Source organism: Oryza sativa, chromosome 2, assembly GCF_034140825.1.
Source record: "Oryza sativa Japonica Group chromosome 2, ASM3414082v1".
Lineage (NCBI taxonomy): Eukaryota > Viridiplantae > Streptophyta > Magnoliopsida > Poales > Poaceae > Oryza > Oryza sativa.
This window is the reverse complement of record NC_089036.1, coordinates 25,240,054-25,259,486: the sequence shown is the minus strand read 5'-3', so window position 1 is coordinate 25,259,486 and position 19,433 is coordinate 25,240,054. Positions and strand designations below refer to the sequence as shown.

At 45.5% G+C, this 19,433-nt stretch overlaps 2 protein-coding genes across 2 annotated transcripts; one reads left to right on the top strand and one right to left on the bottom strand.

Annotated features, from left to right (window-relative positions):
* Positions 1-1,726: 1,726 nt before the first annotated feature.
* Positions 1,727-3,342, top strand: LOC4330019 (phosphatidylinositol N-acetylglucosaminyltransferase subunit C). The gene is made up of 2 exons (NM_001416747.1): positions 1,727-1,819; positions 1,920-3,342. The coding sequence occupies exon 2, from the start codon at positions 2,047-2,049 to the stop codon at positions 2,935-2,937; it is 891 nt and encodes a 296-aa protein (NP_001403676.1). The 5' UTR covers positions 1,727-1,819; positions 1,920-2,046; the 3' UTR covers positions 2,938-3,342.
* Positions 3,343-4,012: 670 nt separating this feature from the next.
* LOC4330018 (casein kinase 1-like) lies at positions 4,013-9,956 on the bottom strand. The gene is made up of 14 exons (NM_001416746.1): positions 9,364-9,956; positions 9,191-9,231; positions 8,033-8,102; positions 7,811-7,959; positions 7,570-7,665; positions 6,873-6,943; positions 6,216-6,277; positions 5,918-5,981; positions 5,746-5,830; positions 5,515-5,641; positions 5,381-5,442; positions 5,233-5,293; positions 5,009-5,142; positions 4,013-4,801 (listed from the first exon to the last, which is right to left on the bottom strand). Exons 1-14 carry the CDS (start codon positions 9,437-9,439, stop codon positions 4,508-4,510), a joined length of 1,392 nt encoding a protein of 463 aa, NP_001403675.1. The 5' UTR covers positions 9,440-9,956; the 3' UTR covers positions 4,013-4,507.
* Between the last annotated feature and the right edge of the window lie 9,477 nt (positions 9,957-19,433).

The following is a 19,433-nucleotide window of genomic DNA, read 5'->3' as shown; positions in this document are numbered from 1 at the left end:
TTTTTAGTTTTTATCATTAATAATACAAGTAGTCGTACACTTTATTTTCTTGGAGAAAGAGAACTATATTCATCTATAACTGCAATTGTTATTACTATGGCACATAGTATAAATATAAATATTTAGAGTAGAAAAGTCTGGAGCTAATAAATTGCACATGTGAAACACTTCGTTTCCGATTCCGAGAAAAAAATATGAATCCGTTTCCTGAAATTTTCCAAATTCGTTTTCGACGGATAGTAGCATTATCATATCCGTTTCTGTTTTCCGAGAAAAATATCTGAATTCATTTCCTGAAATTTTCCAAATTCGTTTTTGACGGATAGTTTCAGGAAACATATATCCTAAACGGATAGTTTGGGATATATGTTTCCAAATTCGTTTTCGACGGATATGTTTTTAGGAAACATATATGAAATTTTCTGTTTCCAAATTTTCCAAACATATATGTTTCTGTCTCCGAGAAAAAAATTCGAATTCGTTTCAGTTTCTTAGATCCAGGAGTTGGCAAATACTACCTCTGTCCCATAAAAATCGAAATTCTAGTTAATTTAGAACATATTAGGCTTTGTTCGTTGCTACCAAGTTTCTGTACGAAAGTTGCTTAAAAAAATCATATTGATCCAACTTTGAAAAAAATAAGCTAATACTTACTTAATCACGCACTAATAGACCGCTCCGTTTTCCGTGCGCGGAAGATTTGTTCCCGACCACTCAAACCGAACTCAGCCTTAGAGCATGTACAATAGAGCCCTAACGCTGGCGATAATGGTTCCACGTTAGCTCGCGTGATGCGCTGGAGGAAAGAAGGAAGGTGAGTGGGCGACTATTTAGTCGCCGAGCTGCTCACGAACTCTAAGAAGTTGGGCCCACAGATACAACACGAGGGGAAGCTGGTCCACGCAACGCGAGGAAGAGAGATAAATAAATAAACATAGATGGTTCCGTTAATTAAAATAAATATATAATGTGTCAGCAACTTATTATTAGAGCACAACTATTGTATCATGTGTCTCTTAAATTATACTATATGATGATGATGTGGAAGAATTGGAGCTAAGAGCGGGCTGTACTATTAAACTTGCTCTTAGGAGGATAGACAAATGACCAGAATAATCTTATTTAATGAACCCATATATGTATATATTTCATAGTATAAAATTGATTAGAATGAATTTTGAGACAATTAACCCACATAATTAGAAATACTTTTTTTTAGTAAATTTCACAAAACTACACGTTTTGTAGTCCAAGTTGCAGAAAACCACACACACTTTTGACACTTGGCACTTAAGTATATATATTTTTGTAGTGTCGTTTCACAAAACCACACTATCAATGAATGGATTCACCCGTGAGATGATGTGACTGTTTCATCTAGGACGAGGACATATCATCCTATTACCAGCCATCGCACGAAATTAATAGGGTGCCACATCCTCATCCTAGATGGAACGACCACGTCATCTCAAAAGGTGAATCCATACATCGACAGTGTAGTTTTGTGAAACTAAACTACTAAAATATATATATACTTAAGTGCCAAGTGTCAATATTTGTGGTTTTCTGTAACTTGAACCATAAAACATGTAGTTTTGTGAAATTTACTTTTTTTTTTTTTTTTGATAAAACCTCATAGCTAGAAATCTCCTGTAACACGGGTATCTTCCCTTCGCTCCGTTGGCGTAAAATAAAGAGGAATCTCGCGTCTCGTCGTCTCCTCCGCTCCTTGCGCCAAGACGAGTAGCGGCTGAACACAACAGGCGAGGGGCGGCGGTCTCCATCTGGCGAGCAGAGCAGGGGATGGGAGGGGATCCTGGTGAGCATCCACATCCTCTTTCTGATTCATCTCTCAATCCCACCGGGACTACTTTTGTCTGGAATTCGCTTGCGTTTGTTAACCCTAGCTTCTCTTCTAGATCTGGAAGAAGCCCTTCTCTTAATTTCAGAGCCTTAACCTTAATACAAGTAGCAGTTTGTTTGTTCCCCCCAAAAGTTTCCCAAGTTGGATCCGCCCCTGGTTGTTAACATAGTAGCAAATACAATATGAACAATGAGAGTCGACCAAAGTGGAGAAAAGTTGCCTATGGGGGAAGGCAGCCAGGCTATGACGATAACCACACGGACGAGTCATTCCTTGAGGAGATGGTTATGAACGCCAATGTTGTCAAGAGGGACCTCCTGAAAGTGATGATCGACTCGGTCTCCATATCTCAGTATCTCTGCATTGTTGCTCTTGTGGTTTCAACATGGACCTATACACTGAACTTGGTCATTGATGAGGTCACTCTTTTGAAGCTAGACACTAGTCTACTTCTTGCCGGGTTTTCGATGCTCTTGCTCACGGCAAGTCCGTTCTCGCTCAAGCTTCTCTCCAAGTATGTCCTCAATACATCATTCTTCATCAGTGGTCTGTATGTTTTGGCACCGATTTATCAAACCCTCACTAGGTCCATCAGTTCAGATTCCATATGGGCACTTGCTGTATGCCTTCTGTTGGTTCACCTCTTTCTGCATGATTATTCTGGTTCAACTATAAGGCCACCTGGTGCACTCAACAACCCAAAATTGACCAGCAATATCTCCTTGAATGCATCGATAGTAGCATCCGTCCTTGTAGCTTCGCGCCTGCCATCTAGGCTGCATGTCTTTGCAATCATGCTATTCTCCTTGCAGATCTTCCTGTTTGTGCCCCTCGTCGCGTTTTGTATTAAGAAGTTCTCTCTTAGACTTCATCTGCTCTTCTCCTTTGCTCTGATGATCATGACCCTAGGCGTCACATACCAATTGCATCACATGTTCTTCATCCTACTGCTGGCACTGCTTGTTTTTATCTCAATTGTTTGCCCTTACTGGCTTATAAGAATTCAGGAATACAAGTTTGAGATCAATGGTCCCTGGGATGAAGCTAAACTCTGCTTTGATATAACTGAATAACAGAGGAAAGTGCATGTGCAGAATTTTGGTTTCAATGTTCATTATCTATAATTGATGTATTACCATTAGTCTTATTATTCTGGAGCAATTTATGTGCATGTATATGCTTTTCTTAACATATACTACCTTCGTCAGAAAATAAGTTACTCTATTACGGGACGTGACATATCTTAGAACTACGAATCTAGACATGTCTTTGTCCAAAATCGTAGTACTAGGATATGCCACATCTCGTACTAAATTAACTTATTATGAGACGGAGGGAGTGTCTACTTGTTCCCTTACTGTGATCAATATACATGGCGGGCCTTATCTGTTCTGCCATATATTGATAAGCTTTCTGAGCGCATTCAGTGGTTTAAACTTTGGTGTACAAAATAATTAGGTACAAACATCGTCACATGTAATCTTTAATCGAGTCAAGAGAGAACTGCTCAGCCCAGTCACATGGATTTCTTGCAATAAGGTGCAAGTGCAGATTAACCCTAACATATTGGTACTTGTTCTTGTGTTGCCTCCAGTTTCGTTGGCAGTGCTGCTCACTGCTCTGTATTCTGTTCCGATTATATACTGCCGGAGTTTTTTTTTTAAGATATAAAAGAACGTTCCATCTTTTGCGCGTTCGCGAAAAAAAAAAAGAATGTTCCATCAACCACGAAGCCCTAACACAACTTCAGCAACATCAGCTGGGGGCATTACCTAGCAAAAAATGATCAGGACCCATGTACAACTTCATTCCTGTACATGTAGTTGTGCCTGGTTGTAACAGCCTTTTTTTATCTTAATACAAAGATATGCATTTTGCATATTTCAAAAAAAAACAAACAAACAAACGCATTCCTAGCTGAGGTAAGTGCATAGTACTTTATTACAGGTTATTGAGAAATATTCAACAGAACACAACAGCTCTGAACCCAACCGTAGTAGTTCACCACTGGCAATAGCCTCAGATTCACAAATGTTCTTGGAACAAAGAAGATTCAGTTCACTCAAATTTGCCTACTGCTAGAGCATATTTGAGTTAAATCAGTTGTCAAAAAGTGAAACAAATATTTTGATAGTTAGAAAAGTAACTGCTAGTTGAATAACGATATCTGATCGTATGATATATTAATAACGATTACATGATCTCCAAGTTTTTAAGGAAATAATGTGACGGAGTATCTAAAGGGCACTAAGGCAAAAAAGGATATTGATTATCTTAAGAGTATAGTGGCAGAGTGGCAGAAGTTCTAGTTGCAGTGCACAAAGGAAATACTACGTGATAGTACATATTTTGCTAGTAATGAACTGCTTTATTTCAATAACATTTCTACAAATATTTGATCAACATCAGCATTAATTGGACCAGCACAGTTGCTGGTCCGGGTTCTTCTGAATGGCGTGTAAAATGATTTCTTTAACCATTTCTTTTGCGCCAAGATTCAGTAAGCAAACTTCACTCTTAAGCATATCTCAGCATCATCTGTAGCACAGAATGGTTTTTACTTGTTGATCAGTAATCATCGTGTGAAGGAATCCCCAGTGTCCTCACTGGAGCAGCAACTCACATCTTTTGCTCTTCGAAGCATTATTTCCTTCTGTCAGCACTGATTGAAAGGCGTTCAAAGGTCCTCAAAGTGGGATCATCATGGACATTTCTTGCAGTTTTGGTAAGCGAGGACCTGGTCTCAAGTCCTGTTGACTGGTGAAGCCTCTGCATAGTTGATGGGCGACTGCTGCCACTGCTGGTTGGAATTAGGTTACTGCGGTTCGGATCAATGGGATCTCCAGAACTTGGTCTGCTGCTTGACAAGAGAGCCTTCCTTGATGTGCTCCCATTACGAGATGATGATGTGGGCCTTCTTTTATCTAAATCAACAGCCTAGCACGCATGGTAAAATTGACATAAGCCTTCCAGAATACAGAGTTCCAGCTATCATCAACAGCAACGTAATGTAAAAACACAACAAAAGATTTCTGCGAAAAGATGGTCAAGACTAACGAAGAAACATCCGTCTCATTATCCTGCTAATTTGAGCAGTTTTTTTAGGATACTGCTAGAAGGTGATCTAGCTGCTCAATTTCTTACCGTCTTGGGTGCAAGTAATGAATCCAATATATTTCTGTGCTTTGTGTGCTCTCCGTAATGGCCAGAACCAGAGCCAGTTCTTCTAGCAAATGGATCGACTGTACCAGAGAATCTGTCAGGAACATCCTGTCTTGCTGTTGAGACAACACCCCAAAAAACCCCTGTTATTTTCCAAACTTATTTCCTAAATATAAATTCAAAAAATGTCTATGCTACTGACAAACCTGCAGCTCGTTCAGTCCGTTCTGCAGATGGTCCCACCAACCCACTTGTCCTTCCACTTGACTGGAAGCAAGGAAAAGATGCTACACATTTAGTACGGTAAAGCTTTGCATTACCAAAAAAAGTTAGAAAAAGGAATAGCAGACATACTCGCAATCTGTTACTTTCTGAACCTTGCTTCGTCCAATCAAATATATAATCAAGCTGGTACCCTGCAAGAATTGAGAGGAAATCATTTTAGATGTGTATGCAGAGATACTTCATTGTATTATATTTGAGCATACCTTCACGGATGAATAGATCTCGGAAAAGTCTCTTCAAATAGCTGTAGTCTGGTTTATCTTCAAATCGCAAAGATCGACAGTAATGGAAGTATGAAATGAACTCTGTGGGATAAGATTTACAGAGAACCTATACAAAATTGTGTAAAATATGATAAGGTTAAGTTGCAATTAAATCAAAAAATGTCATGCTTCTTCATAGATTTTTTTTGCATGGAAACCAATTTCCATTACCTCAACTGGAGTAAGCATTTTCTTTTCACTAATTTTGTCATATTTCTGTTTTTTTGTGCCAGCTTTTAGACCTTGCCAAGGAAGGCTGAGATGGACAAGTTAACATAGATCAATAAAATGTATTGTCGTATAAAATGGAATTTTAAAAAATAGAAAACAAGCATCGTCTCACCTTCCTCTTAAGAAATACATAAGCACATAGCCCAGAGACTCTAAATCATCTCTCCTGCTTTGTTCTGTAGTGAAAAACAGAATTAAAAGAACGCATATACTAGCAGTCAGAGTGCAATTGACTAATTTTGTTGCAAGCTAAACTTTATTTGTTTCAAAGGAGCTACACTTGTTCATAACTTTTCAGTGTTGCCACATTTTGCACCTCTTAAATACATATTAGTTTGCGTTAGTTCAGATTTTTAAAAAATAAAATCTCTTCTGATGAAAACGAATCAGTAACAGGTAAAGACACTTACCTACTCCAAGATGGGTGTTTACACTAGCATAGCGTGCTGTTCCTGTGAGATTTTTGTTCTCCCTATGGTAGGAAAGAAAAACATGTAAGCTTCAAACATATATCCCCAGAAAAGTATGAAGCATAATCATGCATAGAAATATAATGGTAGATAAACTGGTAAACTTTTTACTATTAGTATGAAGGAGGTAACTGCTAAGTAGTGAATAGTGATAGTGTAACCCGTGTTACTGACCAATGTCACAGTATAGTACTAAAACATAACAGAAAATGGTTTATCAATTATCACAATCATCATTGATCAAATTGTTGCAATGCTGCTGTCATTACTCACTACTATCAAGCATTTCTCTTAATTTCAAGAAGTAAAAACAGATAACAAAATTGTGTGGGCTTATCTATATAGTTAATAGCAGATACTGCTTGCCAATATGGTTAATAGCAGATACTGCTCCACCGGTAGTGTGCCAAGCACAGTTATGGTAATGAAAAATTCTAAATTAAGCACTTTGAGCTCTGTCAGATAAAAACGGTGTTGCTACCAAAACAATATACTTTAGTATGATTTTTCATAAGCTGAGTGCTCTACTACAACAATCTTCCAGGTGTAAACATAAATACTTTCTAAAACATTTACTAGAGAAGAATTTCTAATTACCTGTAAGGTATATGCTTATGAGTTTGGAGGTCCCGGTATTTCTTTGCAAGACCATAGTCGATGACATAAACCTGTTACAGAATTGTAAAGATCACTCACAACAATGTCTACAAAAAGTTGTGCTTATTTCTTGATGTTATTCATTGTAAGATATATCACATATGAAGTAAATGCAGGCTTTCGATCATCAGTTAGCAGCAGTACTAGAAAGGCAGTTGATATGCATATGCTGAGTAACAGTATGCACAAATAAGAGAAAACAGAAATATTATCCTTGTATTCTTCAAGTTCTTACGAAATAATAAAACGTATGGTAAATCGATGATCACAGTCAGCAGTTTAAATTCTCCAAAGTCTTTCTACATTCATAAAAAAGATGTTTCTAAAAAATACTAAAATTTATTATACAAGATAATTTCTCCATAAAGAAACTAGTATAATCATCAAGCACACAGAGCACAGCTGACAGCTGTTGTTGGTAATATCATAGCCTCTCTTAGAAAGTATAATTGAAGATACTACTGCCAATTGACAAAACTTCATAGCACCAAAAAAGATGATACTTAGAAACCAGGCCAAATACTCGAATCAAGATGTTATCAATACAAAATTATACAGACCAGGCAACCAACAACATCCAAAGCGCAGAAAAATAATGAATTATATCTACCAGCAACTGCAGATGAATGGGACAAACCTGGCTTGCTTTGCGGCCTAAACCCATAAGGAAGTTGTCTGGCTTGATATCACGATGTAGAAACCCCCTAGTGTGCATGTACTCTACCCTGTTGATCTGTATAGAACAGGAAGTTAGTGGTTAAATCAGACAAATAAAGTCTTGAAATTTACTTTCCTTGATCGTTAATTTATTGAAATTTAGTCATACAGGTAACCAAAATTAACAGCCAAAATAATAGAATTCAGTAAGAAAAACCCACCATCTGATCAGCAAGCATAAGTACTGTTTTAAGAGAAAACTTTCTGTTGCAGTAGTTGAATAAGTCCTCTAAACTTGGACCAAGAAGATCGATAACCATGACATTGTACTCCCCCTCCACTCCAAACCACTTCAGATGAGGAATTCCAGCTGAACATAACCAAGACATAATAAGTGAACAATTTTATTTAAATAGATAAACAGTTTCCCGTATTACACTTACTTCCCCCCTGCAGAAGCATGTATAGTTTTGACTCATAATGAAGCTGAGGATGCCTTGATTTTACAGATTCCTAACAAAATAAGAGATGACAGAAAAGGTTTAGGTAATTTGTCCCAGTGTCAGCAAGGACAAGTAATCAGTGCTGACAGTGACTATTCATGTCAATATAGAAATACACTTTCCAAGTTTCCGAACACCTTATTTTCATTATTACCAACATTTTCTCATAGAACAAGGATTGCACCATTTAAGAAAGCAATCCAATGCATACAGGCTTACAATATAGAAATGGCATTCATGATTAGAAAGGCAAAGCTGGTTCACAAAACTAGCAACTACGTGAACTTACAAGGTAAGTTGCTTGAAAAGTAGATGTGACCAAACTACTAACAATCATATCGAAATAATAGAAGCTTCTAAAAGAAGTGCATTGACCACTGAACCGGAGCAATAATATCAGGAGAATCCTTGAATGCTGCTTTGAAACATTGAAATAGACAATAACCAATGCTTCACAGCTACCCAACCTAGCCAAAACATGCACAAGGTATTCCAAAAGGCTTCGTTTCCCCAGACGGAAAAGCTTTGTTTGCAGGTCTTACAGGATGTGAACAGAATCACGGGCGGCTGCCCTGAGTCCTAATGTTACAAGAGCAGATAATATAGTATGACAAGGGTTGGTGGGCTGCCTCATGTTATTTACAGATGTTTCAGAATAAGTGCTCTCGTAAACCACACACATCACCTAGATGAAGCAATTAAATAATGTCAACGATCCAATTGGAAGCTGAAAAATCTTCACCTCTTTTTTCTTACTTCCCAATTCTGAACATCTCTAATAGACCAGTTAGGTCGGAGAACCAAAAAAATTTAGAAGACCTGGTTTCTACTTGTATGAAAGAGTATGATACTAAGCAAGAGGTCATGTCAACGATTTCACAAGGACGTATACATGTAGCTTCATTCAAATTTCTGATCATGCAGCAATGCAAACTCTGTTACACCTCAGGTGATCTAATCTTTTCTAGGAGGGCAGAACAAACCATATTCGCATCACAACATCAGCACAAAAGAAACCAATGCAATACTAATTACTACAATATATACATTGGCGTAAGAAAAGGCTTATATATCAGAAACGAAATCATCTTCACATACCAACTTGATGGCTACCTCCTCGCTGCTCTGTATATTCACACCTGTAATCGAAACAATCCATGAATCAACGACATCATCACAAACAGCGTAAACAGTAAGAAGAAGAAAAACGAACGGTGCCTCGCAACGAGCGGCGATAGACGAGAGATCCGAGAACCCCACGAGGAACGTACCAAGGTATAGCTCCCCAAAAGATCCGCTCCCAATCTTCCTCCCCAGCTTAAACTTCCCCCCGATCACATGCTCCATCCCCGCAAGATTCAGCACCGAATGCGCGCGCGAATCGCCTCACCCCCCACAAGAACCCCAGTCACATTGCCCGGCGGCCGCAAGATTTGCGTCCCGGGAACACCCAAGAAAAGGAAGATCCCGGATCTCTCCCCCCGACTCCAGCCCAAGATTCGCCGCCCTGAGACGGCGCGGGCAGATCGAATTGGCGGCGCCGCGAGATTCAGGACGAGGCTAGGGATCGCCTCCCTCTCTGTGGGGGGGAGAAATTTCTCGGCAGGAATCGTGGGGGGGCGGGTTAATAGATGGCGATGGACGAAGGAAGCGGAAAATGTGGGAAACGGACGTGAGGCAACGGATAGATAGGGGTAGGGCGGTGGATTTTCTTCCTTCCTTTATTACTACTGCTAGAAGGAGGAGGCGGGTGGCGATGGCGGCGGCGGCGGCGGCGGCGGCGGCGGGGGGAGCGTGGGAGGAGGCGGCCGGTGGCCGGAGTAGAGGTGGGAGGAGGAGGATGTGGAGATTATGGGTACCCCATACCCACACGGCATGGTTATCCGACTAGTTATAGGGGATAACTTATATATATAAAATATGTAACAGATCATGACTTGGGTATTACGTTTCCCTGTATATTATGAAACGGCCTAAAGTCCTGGTTTGATAAGATTGTAAAGTAGATTTAGGAAACCGATACCGTATTGGTTAAGGTTTCTATCTTGTAATCCTGCCCCCCGTCCTATATAAGGAGGGCAGGGAGCCCCTCTAGGGGCATGAGACAACTAGATCGTCAGATCAATACACACCCGGCGGATTCAAATCCCCAAACAGGAGTAGGGTATTACCTCTCATTGAGAGGGCCTGAACCTGTCTAAATCCTTTGTCTCCACATCCATCCACTTTTAGGTCTCGTGCGCTACCCCATTTTATTATTGCCGAATTCATGTTTCGACAGTTGGCGCGCCAGGTAGGGGTGCGTCGAGTTTCCCATTGACAAGTGCGATGGAAACTAACCTTCAGCATTGCCGGATTCGTCGTCGCTTTACAACCAATCTCCTGCTTCGGTTTCTTCGTCGACGACTTCGGAAAGCTCTCGATTTCTCACTTGGACCTAATCAAGTCGGGAAGGTTCAAGACTACCTTGATCTCGTCCGGCCGCCGCTATGTTTATCAGTTTCATTGAAGAAGGTGGCCGCACCGCAGTCATCATCTGTTTTAATCTATTCAGGGATGCGTATCAATTCTCAGCCGCCGGCATCTGTGGCGCCGGCATCTTGTTGGTATCGTATCTCCCGACGAGATCCAATTATTAATCCAAATCCGAGTCAACTTGTCCTCGCAGCCAATCGATTGGAGCAATCATCATGGGCCAGCGTCATTAGCAATTGCATGTAACAAGCACATAAGCCAATCCGGTACTTTCTGTGTGCATGGGAAACCAGCCGACCAATCAGAGGAAGCCGTCGGCCTAAATACAGCTATGCATGCACATCGATCAATACTGCTCTGCCCAGAAAGATTACTCTACAATTTAGCGTCAAGCGTATACAGAGCAAAATCATCATCACCAAGACCATGAAGGCAATGGTTGAATTTCCCAAGTCACCAAGATTCATCTTGTATTTCAAGGCAGGGACTATATCTACGCACATGCATCTCGCATCAAGATTACCAAGTATCGCTCGCTGCCTCTGCCGCCACTGACTGGTGTCCTCGCCTATACGGTTGGTTGGTCACACCACCGTTCATGGGCGTCCATGCCTCCGCCTACACGGCTGGCCTATTATGCCGCCGCTGTTGGGCGTCTACGACTTCACCGCCGGCCTGCCTCCGTCGCCGCCGACTGGTGCCTCCGCCTACACGGCTAGCCTATTATGCCGCCGCTGTTGGGCATCTACGACTTCACCGCCGGCCTGCCTCCGTTGCCGCCGAGTGGTGCCACCGCCTACACGGCTGGCCTATTATGCCGCCGCTGTTGGGCGTCTACGACTTCACCGCCGGCCTGCCTCCGTCGCCGCCGACTGGTGCCTCCGCCTACACGGCTGGCCCATTATGCCGCCGCTGTTGGGCATCTACGACTTCACCGCCGGCCTACCTCCGTCGCCGCCGAGTGGTGCCTCCGCCTACACGGCTGGCCTATTATGCCGCCGCTGTTGGGCGTCTACGACTTCACCGCCGGCCCGCCTCCGTTGCCGCCGAGTGGTGCCTCCGCCTACACGGCTGGCCTATTATGCCGCCGCTGTTGGGCGTCTACGACTTCACCACCGGCCTGCCTCCGTCGCCGCCGAGTGGTGCCTCCGCCTGCACGGCTGGCCTATTATACCGCCGCTGTTGGGTGTCTACGACTTCACCGCCGGCCTGCCTCCGTCGCCGCCGACTGGTGTCCTCGCCTATACGGTTGGTTGGTCACACCACCGTTCATGGGCGTCCATGCCTCCGCCTACACGGCTGGCCTATTATGCCGCTGCTGTTGGGCGTCTACGACTTCACCGCCGGCCTGCCTCCGTCGCCGCCGACTGGTGTCCTCGCCTATACGGTTGGTTGGTCACACCACCGTTCATGGGCGTCCACGTCTTCACCGACCGGCTTGCCTTCGCCGCCGCCGACTGGTGTTTCTGCCTACACGGCTAGCCTATTATGCCGCTGCTGTTGGGCGTCTACGACTTCACCGCCGGCCTGCCTCCGTCGCCGCCGACTGGTGTCCTCGCCTATACGGTTGGTTGGTCACACCACCGTTCATGGGCGTCCATGCCTCCGCCTACACGGCTGGCCTATTATGCCGCCGCTGTTGGGCGTCTACGACTTCACCATCGGCCTGCCTCCGTCGCCGCCGACTGGTGTCCCCGCCTATACGGTCGGTTGGTCACACCACCGTTGATGGGCATCGTCATCTTCACCGCCGGCCTGCCTCCGTCGCCGCCGACTAGTGCCTCCGCCTACACGGCTGGCCTATTATGCCGCCGCTGTTGGGCGTCTACGACTTCACCACCGGCCTGCCTCCGTCGCCGCCGACTGGTGTCCCCGCCTATACGGTCGGTTGGTCACACCACCGTTGATGGGCATCGTCATCTTCACCGCCGGCCTGCCTCCGTCGCCGCCGACTGGTGCCTCCGCCTACACGGCTGGCCTATTATGCCGCCGCTGTTGGGCGTCTTCGCTTTCACCGTCGACCGCCTTCGTCGCCGCCGACTGGTGTCTTCATTGTTATTGATGGACGACTTTGTTCCCACATTGGCCACTTCTGCCATCACCAAGGGGAATATTACAAAGCTAAGTCATCATTTATTTTATTCTTTATATGATATTTTTCCTTTCCCTCTGCCTCACTACACCAATTGGTCTTCCATTGAGTAGTGAGTCGGGGGCTACAGATGTTATATCATATTTTTCATAATATTTATCTTGATTGCTTGCGACATAATCTGAGTACAAAAGTACCTATCGAGTTATGGAGTTCTATCTTCCTATGCTTTCCGTTTGGTTTGCCAATGGATCGTTGCCTTTGGGCCGATTCCTAGCACCCGGGGGCTCGTTGGATGGACCGAGTAACGCAAGGTGCTAAGTATTATTCGGAATAAATCTAAAGCATAGAGATGAGATAAATTTATTTTCTGCTCTTAATAATTGCAAAAGTACCCGAGTAGTAAATTCTGATCCGTGAAACTTTGTTCCATTAATGACGAACTCATGTCACTCATATGCATGTTTGGGAAGTGCCTAGGCCGACTCCCGGTGCTTGATGGTTATGACTAGTCGGACAGAGTGTTTAAACGTACAGAGTCATCTGCTCGGGGAAATCAAAATTGACAAGAGGAGAAATACATATTTATAAATATTTTAAACTGCTTGAATTTTTCTCGAGTATTATATTTACATCAGAAACTACTCATCCTATATGTTTGTTCTGCAGGATCCAAATCCAGATATGCATAAAAGGGATTCATGGCTTTAAGCTTATCTCTTATGCTCCAGGAATGGATCAGTCAGAACATCACCACCGGCTCGCCGTCGTCGCCGCCGACTGGTGTCTTCGCCTATACGGTTGGTTGGTCACAACACCGTTGTCAGGCGTCTACATTTTCACCGCCGGTTTGCTTTCGCCGCCGCCGACTGGTGTCACCGCCTACACGGCTGGCCTATTATGCCGCTGTTGTTGGGCGTCTACCTCTTCACCGACCGGCTTGCCTTCGCCGCCGCCGACTGGTATCTCCGTCTGCATGGCTGGCCTATTATGCCGTCGTTGTTGGGCGTCTACGACTCCACCACCGGCCTGCCTCCATCGCCGCCGACTGGTGTTTCCGCCTGCACGCTGGCCTATTATGCCACCGTTGATGGGCGTCTACGTCTTCACCGACCGGCTTGCCTTCGCCGCCGCCGACTGGTATCTCCGTCTGCACGGCTGGCCTATTATGCCGCTGTTGTTGGGCGTCTACCTCTTCACCGACTGGCCGCCTTGTCCGCCGCCGACTAGTGTTTCCGCCTGCACGCTGGCCTATTATGCCACCGTTGTTGGGCGTCTACGTCTTCACCGACCGGCCGCCTCGTCCGCCGCCGACTGGTGTTTCCGCCTGCACGCTGGCCTATTATGCCACCGTTGATGGGCGTCTACGTCTTCACCGACCGGCTTGCCTGCGCCGCCGCCGACTGGTGTCTCCGTCTGCACGGCTGGCCTATTATGCCGTCGTTGTTGGGCGTCTACGACTCCACCACCGGCCTGCCTCCATCGCCGCCGACTGGTGTTTCCGCCTGCACGCTGGCCTATTATGCCACCGTTGATGGGCGTCTACGTCTTCACCGACCGGCTTGCCTTCGCCGCCGCCGACTGGTATCTCCGTCTGCACGGCTGGCCTATTATGCCGTCGTTGTTGGGCGTCTACGACCCCACCACCGGCCTGCCTCCATCGCCGCCGACTGGTGTTTCCGCCTGCACGCTGGCCTATTATGCCGCCGTTGTTGGGCGTCTACGTCTTCACCGACCGGCCGCCTCGTCCGTCGCCGACTGGAGTTTCCGCATGCACGGCTGGCTTATTATGCCGCCGTTGTTGGGCATCTACATCTTAATCGCCGGTCGTCTCGTCTGTTGCTGACTAGTGCCCTTACCTCTACGTCTGGTTTATACAGCTACCACTACTGATGGACATCATCATCTTCCGTCGCCGACTGATTATGCCGCCGCCGACTGGTGCTTTTATCTTCACAACTGCGCGTCTTCACTACCGGTTTGCTTCTGTTGCCGCCGACTTGTGTTCACTTCATTACGGCAATACAACTTTGTCATCATGGTGGGGCGACTTCATCTTTATTATCTTCGGCACCGGGAAACTCTATTGTTGCTACTTCGCAAGTTTTACTACTTCACCAACCACGACGTCTTTGTGAACCTCGACATCTCGGCATGCAATGCCATGTTATTTTACTACAACAAGTGGCTCTCCAATATTCAGGATTTCTACTTGGACATCTTCAACACATATCTTCAATCAAGCAATGACTACTCGACGACAAGAAGCTATAATTCTCGACTCTATGTTCAGTTGTTTCCCAACTAACCAAAGAGTCGGGGGCTACACAAATATAAGGCTCAAAATTTGACAAATTTTATGTCAAGCTGAAGAAATCAATTCATCAACCAACGAGTCAACTCCAGGAGTCATTATCTTCATCTTTGATTCGGAGCAGACATTCTACTTCAACAACTTCAAATATTTCGGTTTAGACGAGTTGGGCAACAACATCAACTCTCCTCCAATTATTTGTCTTCACGGTTGGCCTACTACGCAACTGCCGATAGAGGATCTCATCGTTATCATCGGCTGCTACATCGCTATTGACTGGATCACCGACATCGTCATCTTCATCAACATCTTGTCAAGCCTCATCAACATAGCCTACTCTGCTGCCGTTGATGAGAAACTTCGTCATCATAGTCGGCTATCTCTGTTGCCGCTAATCATCATTACCGTCGGATGCGTTTGTCGCCGCCGATTATTTTCTTCATCTTCATGATTGGTGGATTTCGCCATCACCGTTGATGCGCGTCTACGTCTTCATCGTCGGTTTGCTTTTGTCACCACCGACTGTTCTTTCGTTGTTGTTGGACGCCTACATCTTCACTGCTAGCTGACCTGACTGTTGCCGACTGGTTTCTTCGCCTCCATGGTTATGCAACTTCATTACATTTGATTGGTGGCATCTTTACTACCACTGACATCTTCCGTTACTTCTGATGAGCAATTTCGTCTTCATGTTGGTCATTTCATCTCCATGCCGACTGCGTCAGCTATTGCCAATAGACAATTTTGACTATGACAGAAGGACAAGCTATATGCTCAGGGGCTCATCAACTCAAGCGTGAGGATTATATCTCCAATTTGGACTTGTTCCGGATACATTCCACATGGATTCATAGTCATGAGTCTATTTTCTATGCTCAAAGACTGGACCAATTATTATTCCCCGTAAGGGCTATCAACCGAATACTTGCGCCAGTCGGGATTCAATTGTTACACCTATTTTGGAGTATCCCATAAGGGATAATCATTCAGATCAGAAGCTATTCATATGAGCTACACTTGGTCTATATTACCCGGAAGATTTATTACTCGGAAGCATGTTACATGCGTCATCCTTTAAAGGGTGTCGAAGGCATATTTTTTGGCCTAGGCCTAATATGTCTGCAGCCCATATTTTCAGGTGTGGCCTGTCACGTTCTTTTAGGGACTTAGGCACTTTTCGCTTAGGCCAAAGTGCGCGTGATCAAGTGCCCAATACCTTAAAATCCTTTTATACCGCAGTTATTCGACTTTTTAGGAGTTGGTACAATGCATCTTAAAAGGTGTCAAACAGTAAAGCTTTATATAGCTGGCCCGCTGACTTTTTTATATAGTCATGGTGCTGTTTGGGTTTTTAAGCAATTGATTGGATACAATATCATTGCTTTTTGCCACGTAAGTGTGCATTTTTATTGACCAATATTATGGCTTAGGCTGATTATATATTGTGGTCATTTTTCAGGCGGTTGGTAAATCCTTTATGAGTTTATTTACTCGGATTTTATACCACATATGCCATATATTTCCAGGTGTGGTGGAACCATGTGTCTTCTAGGGACTTAAGCACATCTGTTAAAGCAGTGTGCGCATGGCGTATGCTCAATACTTTGGAAATTTCTTTATTCACAACATACAAGCTTCTTTATAGCTGTTTTGCTATGTGAATTTTCAATGATGTAGCCAACTTTAGGTTACACTCATCATATTTTACAAAGCAGTCGGTATATCACTTGGATCATATTATTCAGGGATTCACACCGCATATGCTACATATTAATATTAAGTCGCTTGGTTGACTACAATTATCGAAACCACTCGGTGCATCTAGTCGATGCACCTGACTTTATTTTTTCAGCCCTCCACAGTCTTCTGTTTTGGAAAAAGCACTCGGGAGATCATGGCGAAGATGATTGAAGCACTCGGCTTTGGAGTAATCTAGTTCGAGAGAAGATTATCTTTCCGACTGTGAAGGTCTCAGGGGCTACTGTGGAGATTATGGGTACCCCATACCCACACGGCATGGTTATCCGACTAGTTATAGGGGATAACTTATATATATAAAATATGTAACAGATCATGACTTGGGTATTACGTTTCCCTGTATATTATGAAACGGCCTAAAGTCCTGGTTTGATAAGATTGTAAAGTAGATTTAGGAAACCGATACCGTATTGGTTAAGGTTTCTATCTTGTAATCCTGCCCCCCGTCCTATATAAGGAGGGCAGGGAGCCCCTCTAGGGGCATGAGACAACTAGATCGTCAGATCAATACACACCCGGCGGATTCAAATCCCCAAACAGGAGTAGGGTATTACCTCTCATTGAGAGGGCCTGAACCTGTCTAAATCCTTTGTCTCCACATCCATCCACTTTTAGGTCTCGTGCGCTACCCCATTTTATTATTGCCGAATTCATGTTTCGACAGAGGAGGAGGCGGCGGCGTCTTCTCGGGCTTTCGTGGGGTGGAGGCGGCGTGGCTACTGGCGAGGAGAGGACGAGAGCAGCGGACGACGCGTTTTTTTGATTTTTTTTTTTACTAGCAAAAGTGCCCGTGCGTTGCACCGGGTGATCACGGAGTGTGTACAGTGACAAAAAGTGTTGTTTGGTTTAGACAACTAATCTGCTAAAAAAATTATTTACCACGAACGTCTCAAGCACCCATGTCAAATCAAAGATTTAAATCAAGATTGACTGGTTCCACCACAAGAAACTTATCCGGTTAAACTATACCCACTTTGCAATTGTGGGAATATACATGTGTATTGTTACCTGAGAAAAATATGTGGACTTCAACAAATCGTAAAAATCAATCTTATTAATTTTGTGAGAGTGAGTATTGTTTTTTATTTACAAATTGTATTTGAGGTCAAATATTAATAAGTAGACATTAAAAAAAATGAAAGAAGATTAGACGGTGAGGGGAAAAAATAAAAAAATAAAAAAAAAGAGCGAACAAGGACAGGTCAAGAAAATTTTATTATTTAAACATTTTTAATAAATAGATGCTCGTGTTACGTGTGTTGCAACGGGTAAACTAAAATTATAATAAATATAAAAATATTAGATCGTTAGGATTTAGTTTTTATGTTATGAGCCCTTTAAAAAAATATATTCCTTACATAAAAAAAAGTTGTAAAAGAAAGGCCCATTAGACTTAAAACCAAACAAAAATTAAAACCAACCCTATAAATCTCTATATGTGCCGGTTATATGGTATACTTGTGCTGTTTTTTTATTCAAATACAGAGTGCTCATTTTTTTTTAAAAAAAAGGCCCGTCAGATCTAATCCTTATCCCCGAGAGAGCAAGCGGAGAGCGAGCGGAGCAAGCGGCGCCTCGATCCTTCCGTCTCCTCATCTTCTCGTTTTTCCCGACTTCCCTTATCCTCTCTCTCCTCCCTTCATTTTCCTCTTTCTCGGTGTTCTCTCTACTGCCATCGCAACCAGCGACGCCCTCCCCTCTCCCCTCACCAGTGCGCCGCTTCCCCTCCCCCTCGCACGGCGCCCTCCACCCGGCTGACGGCGCCCTCCTCCTCTCGGTCTTCTCTCTCGCTCTCCTCTTTCTCGGAGCCGAGGCGGCAGGCGGCGGCGCAAGAGGGGAGGCAGCGGGCGACGGGTGGCGGCGGCAGGTGGAGACGGTGAGGCCCAGCAGCAGCGGGAGGCGGTATCGGAGGTGATGGCCGCGTCCGCCCCTCTGCGGCAGCGGCGGGAGGAGCGGTGGCCGCCCAGAGGCGCCCTCCCACCGCTAGATCCGGCGGGAGGAAGGGCTCCGGAGCTGCGCCGCCTCGCCATCCTCCCCGCCGCCACCTAATGCGTCGGTCGATCCAGCGGTGGCGGCTCCCTCCGCCCCCTCTCGCCTTCCTCCGGCGGCAGTGGCAGCGTCGGCGGCAGCCGCGGGCGGATCCGGCGGCGGCGGGCGGATCCAACGGCGGAGGCTCCCTCCTCCGCCGCCTCTCTTCTCCCTCCGGCGGCGGTGGCGGCGGCTGCGACGGCCGCGGATTGATAGCGTGGCGACGGCTGAGGGCAGCAGTGGCGACGGCCGAGGTCGGATCGGCCCCTCCGCTGCAGCGGCGGGAGGAGCGGTGGCCGCCCAGAGGCGCCCTCCCACCGCTAGATCCGGCGGGAGGAAGGGCTCCGGAGCTGCGCCGCCTCGCCATCCTCCCCGCCGCCACCTAATGCGTCGGTCGATCCAGCGGTGGCGGCTCCCTCCGCCCCCTCTCGCCTTCCTCCGGCGGCGGTGGCAGCGTCGGCGGCAGCCGCGGGCGGATCCGGCGGCGGCGGGCGGATCCAACGGCGGAGGCTCCCTCCTCCGCCGCCTCTCTTCTCCCTCCGGCGGCGGTGGCGGCGGCTGCGACGGCCGCGGATTGATAGCGTGGCGACGGCTGAGGGCAGCAGTGGCGACGGCCGAGGTCGGATCGGCCCCTCCGCTGCAGCGGCGGGAGGAGCGGTGGCCGCCTAGAGGCG

What these genes read in the sequence shown, in the direction of transcription:
- LOC4330019 (NM_001416747.1), top strand. Translation starts at nt 2,047, where the DNA reads ATGAACAATGAGAGTCGACCAAAGTGGAGAAAAGTTGCCTATGGGGGA.
- LOC4330018 (NM_001416746.1), bottom strand. Translation starts at nt 9,439, where the DNA reads ATGGAGCATGTGATCGGGGGGAAGTTTAAGCTGGGGAGGAAGATTGGG. An exon ending in TTATGCTTGCTGATCAGATG is followed by an intron (nt 7,666 to 7,810) that starts GTGGGTTTTTCT and finishes TGTTCTATACAG; the next exon opens with ATCAACAGGGTAGAGTACAT. An exon ending in ATGTATTTCTTAAGAGGAAG is followed by an intron (nt 5,831 to 5,917) that starts GTGAGACGATGC and finishes TGTCCATCTCAG; the next exon opens with CCTTCCTTGGCAAGGTCTAA.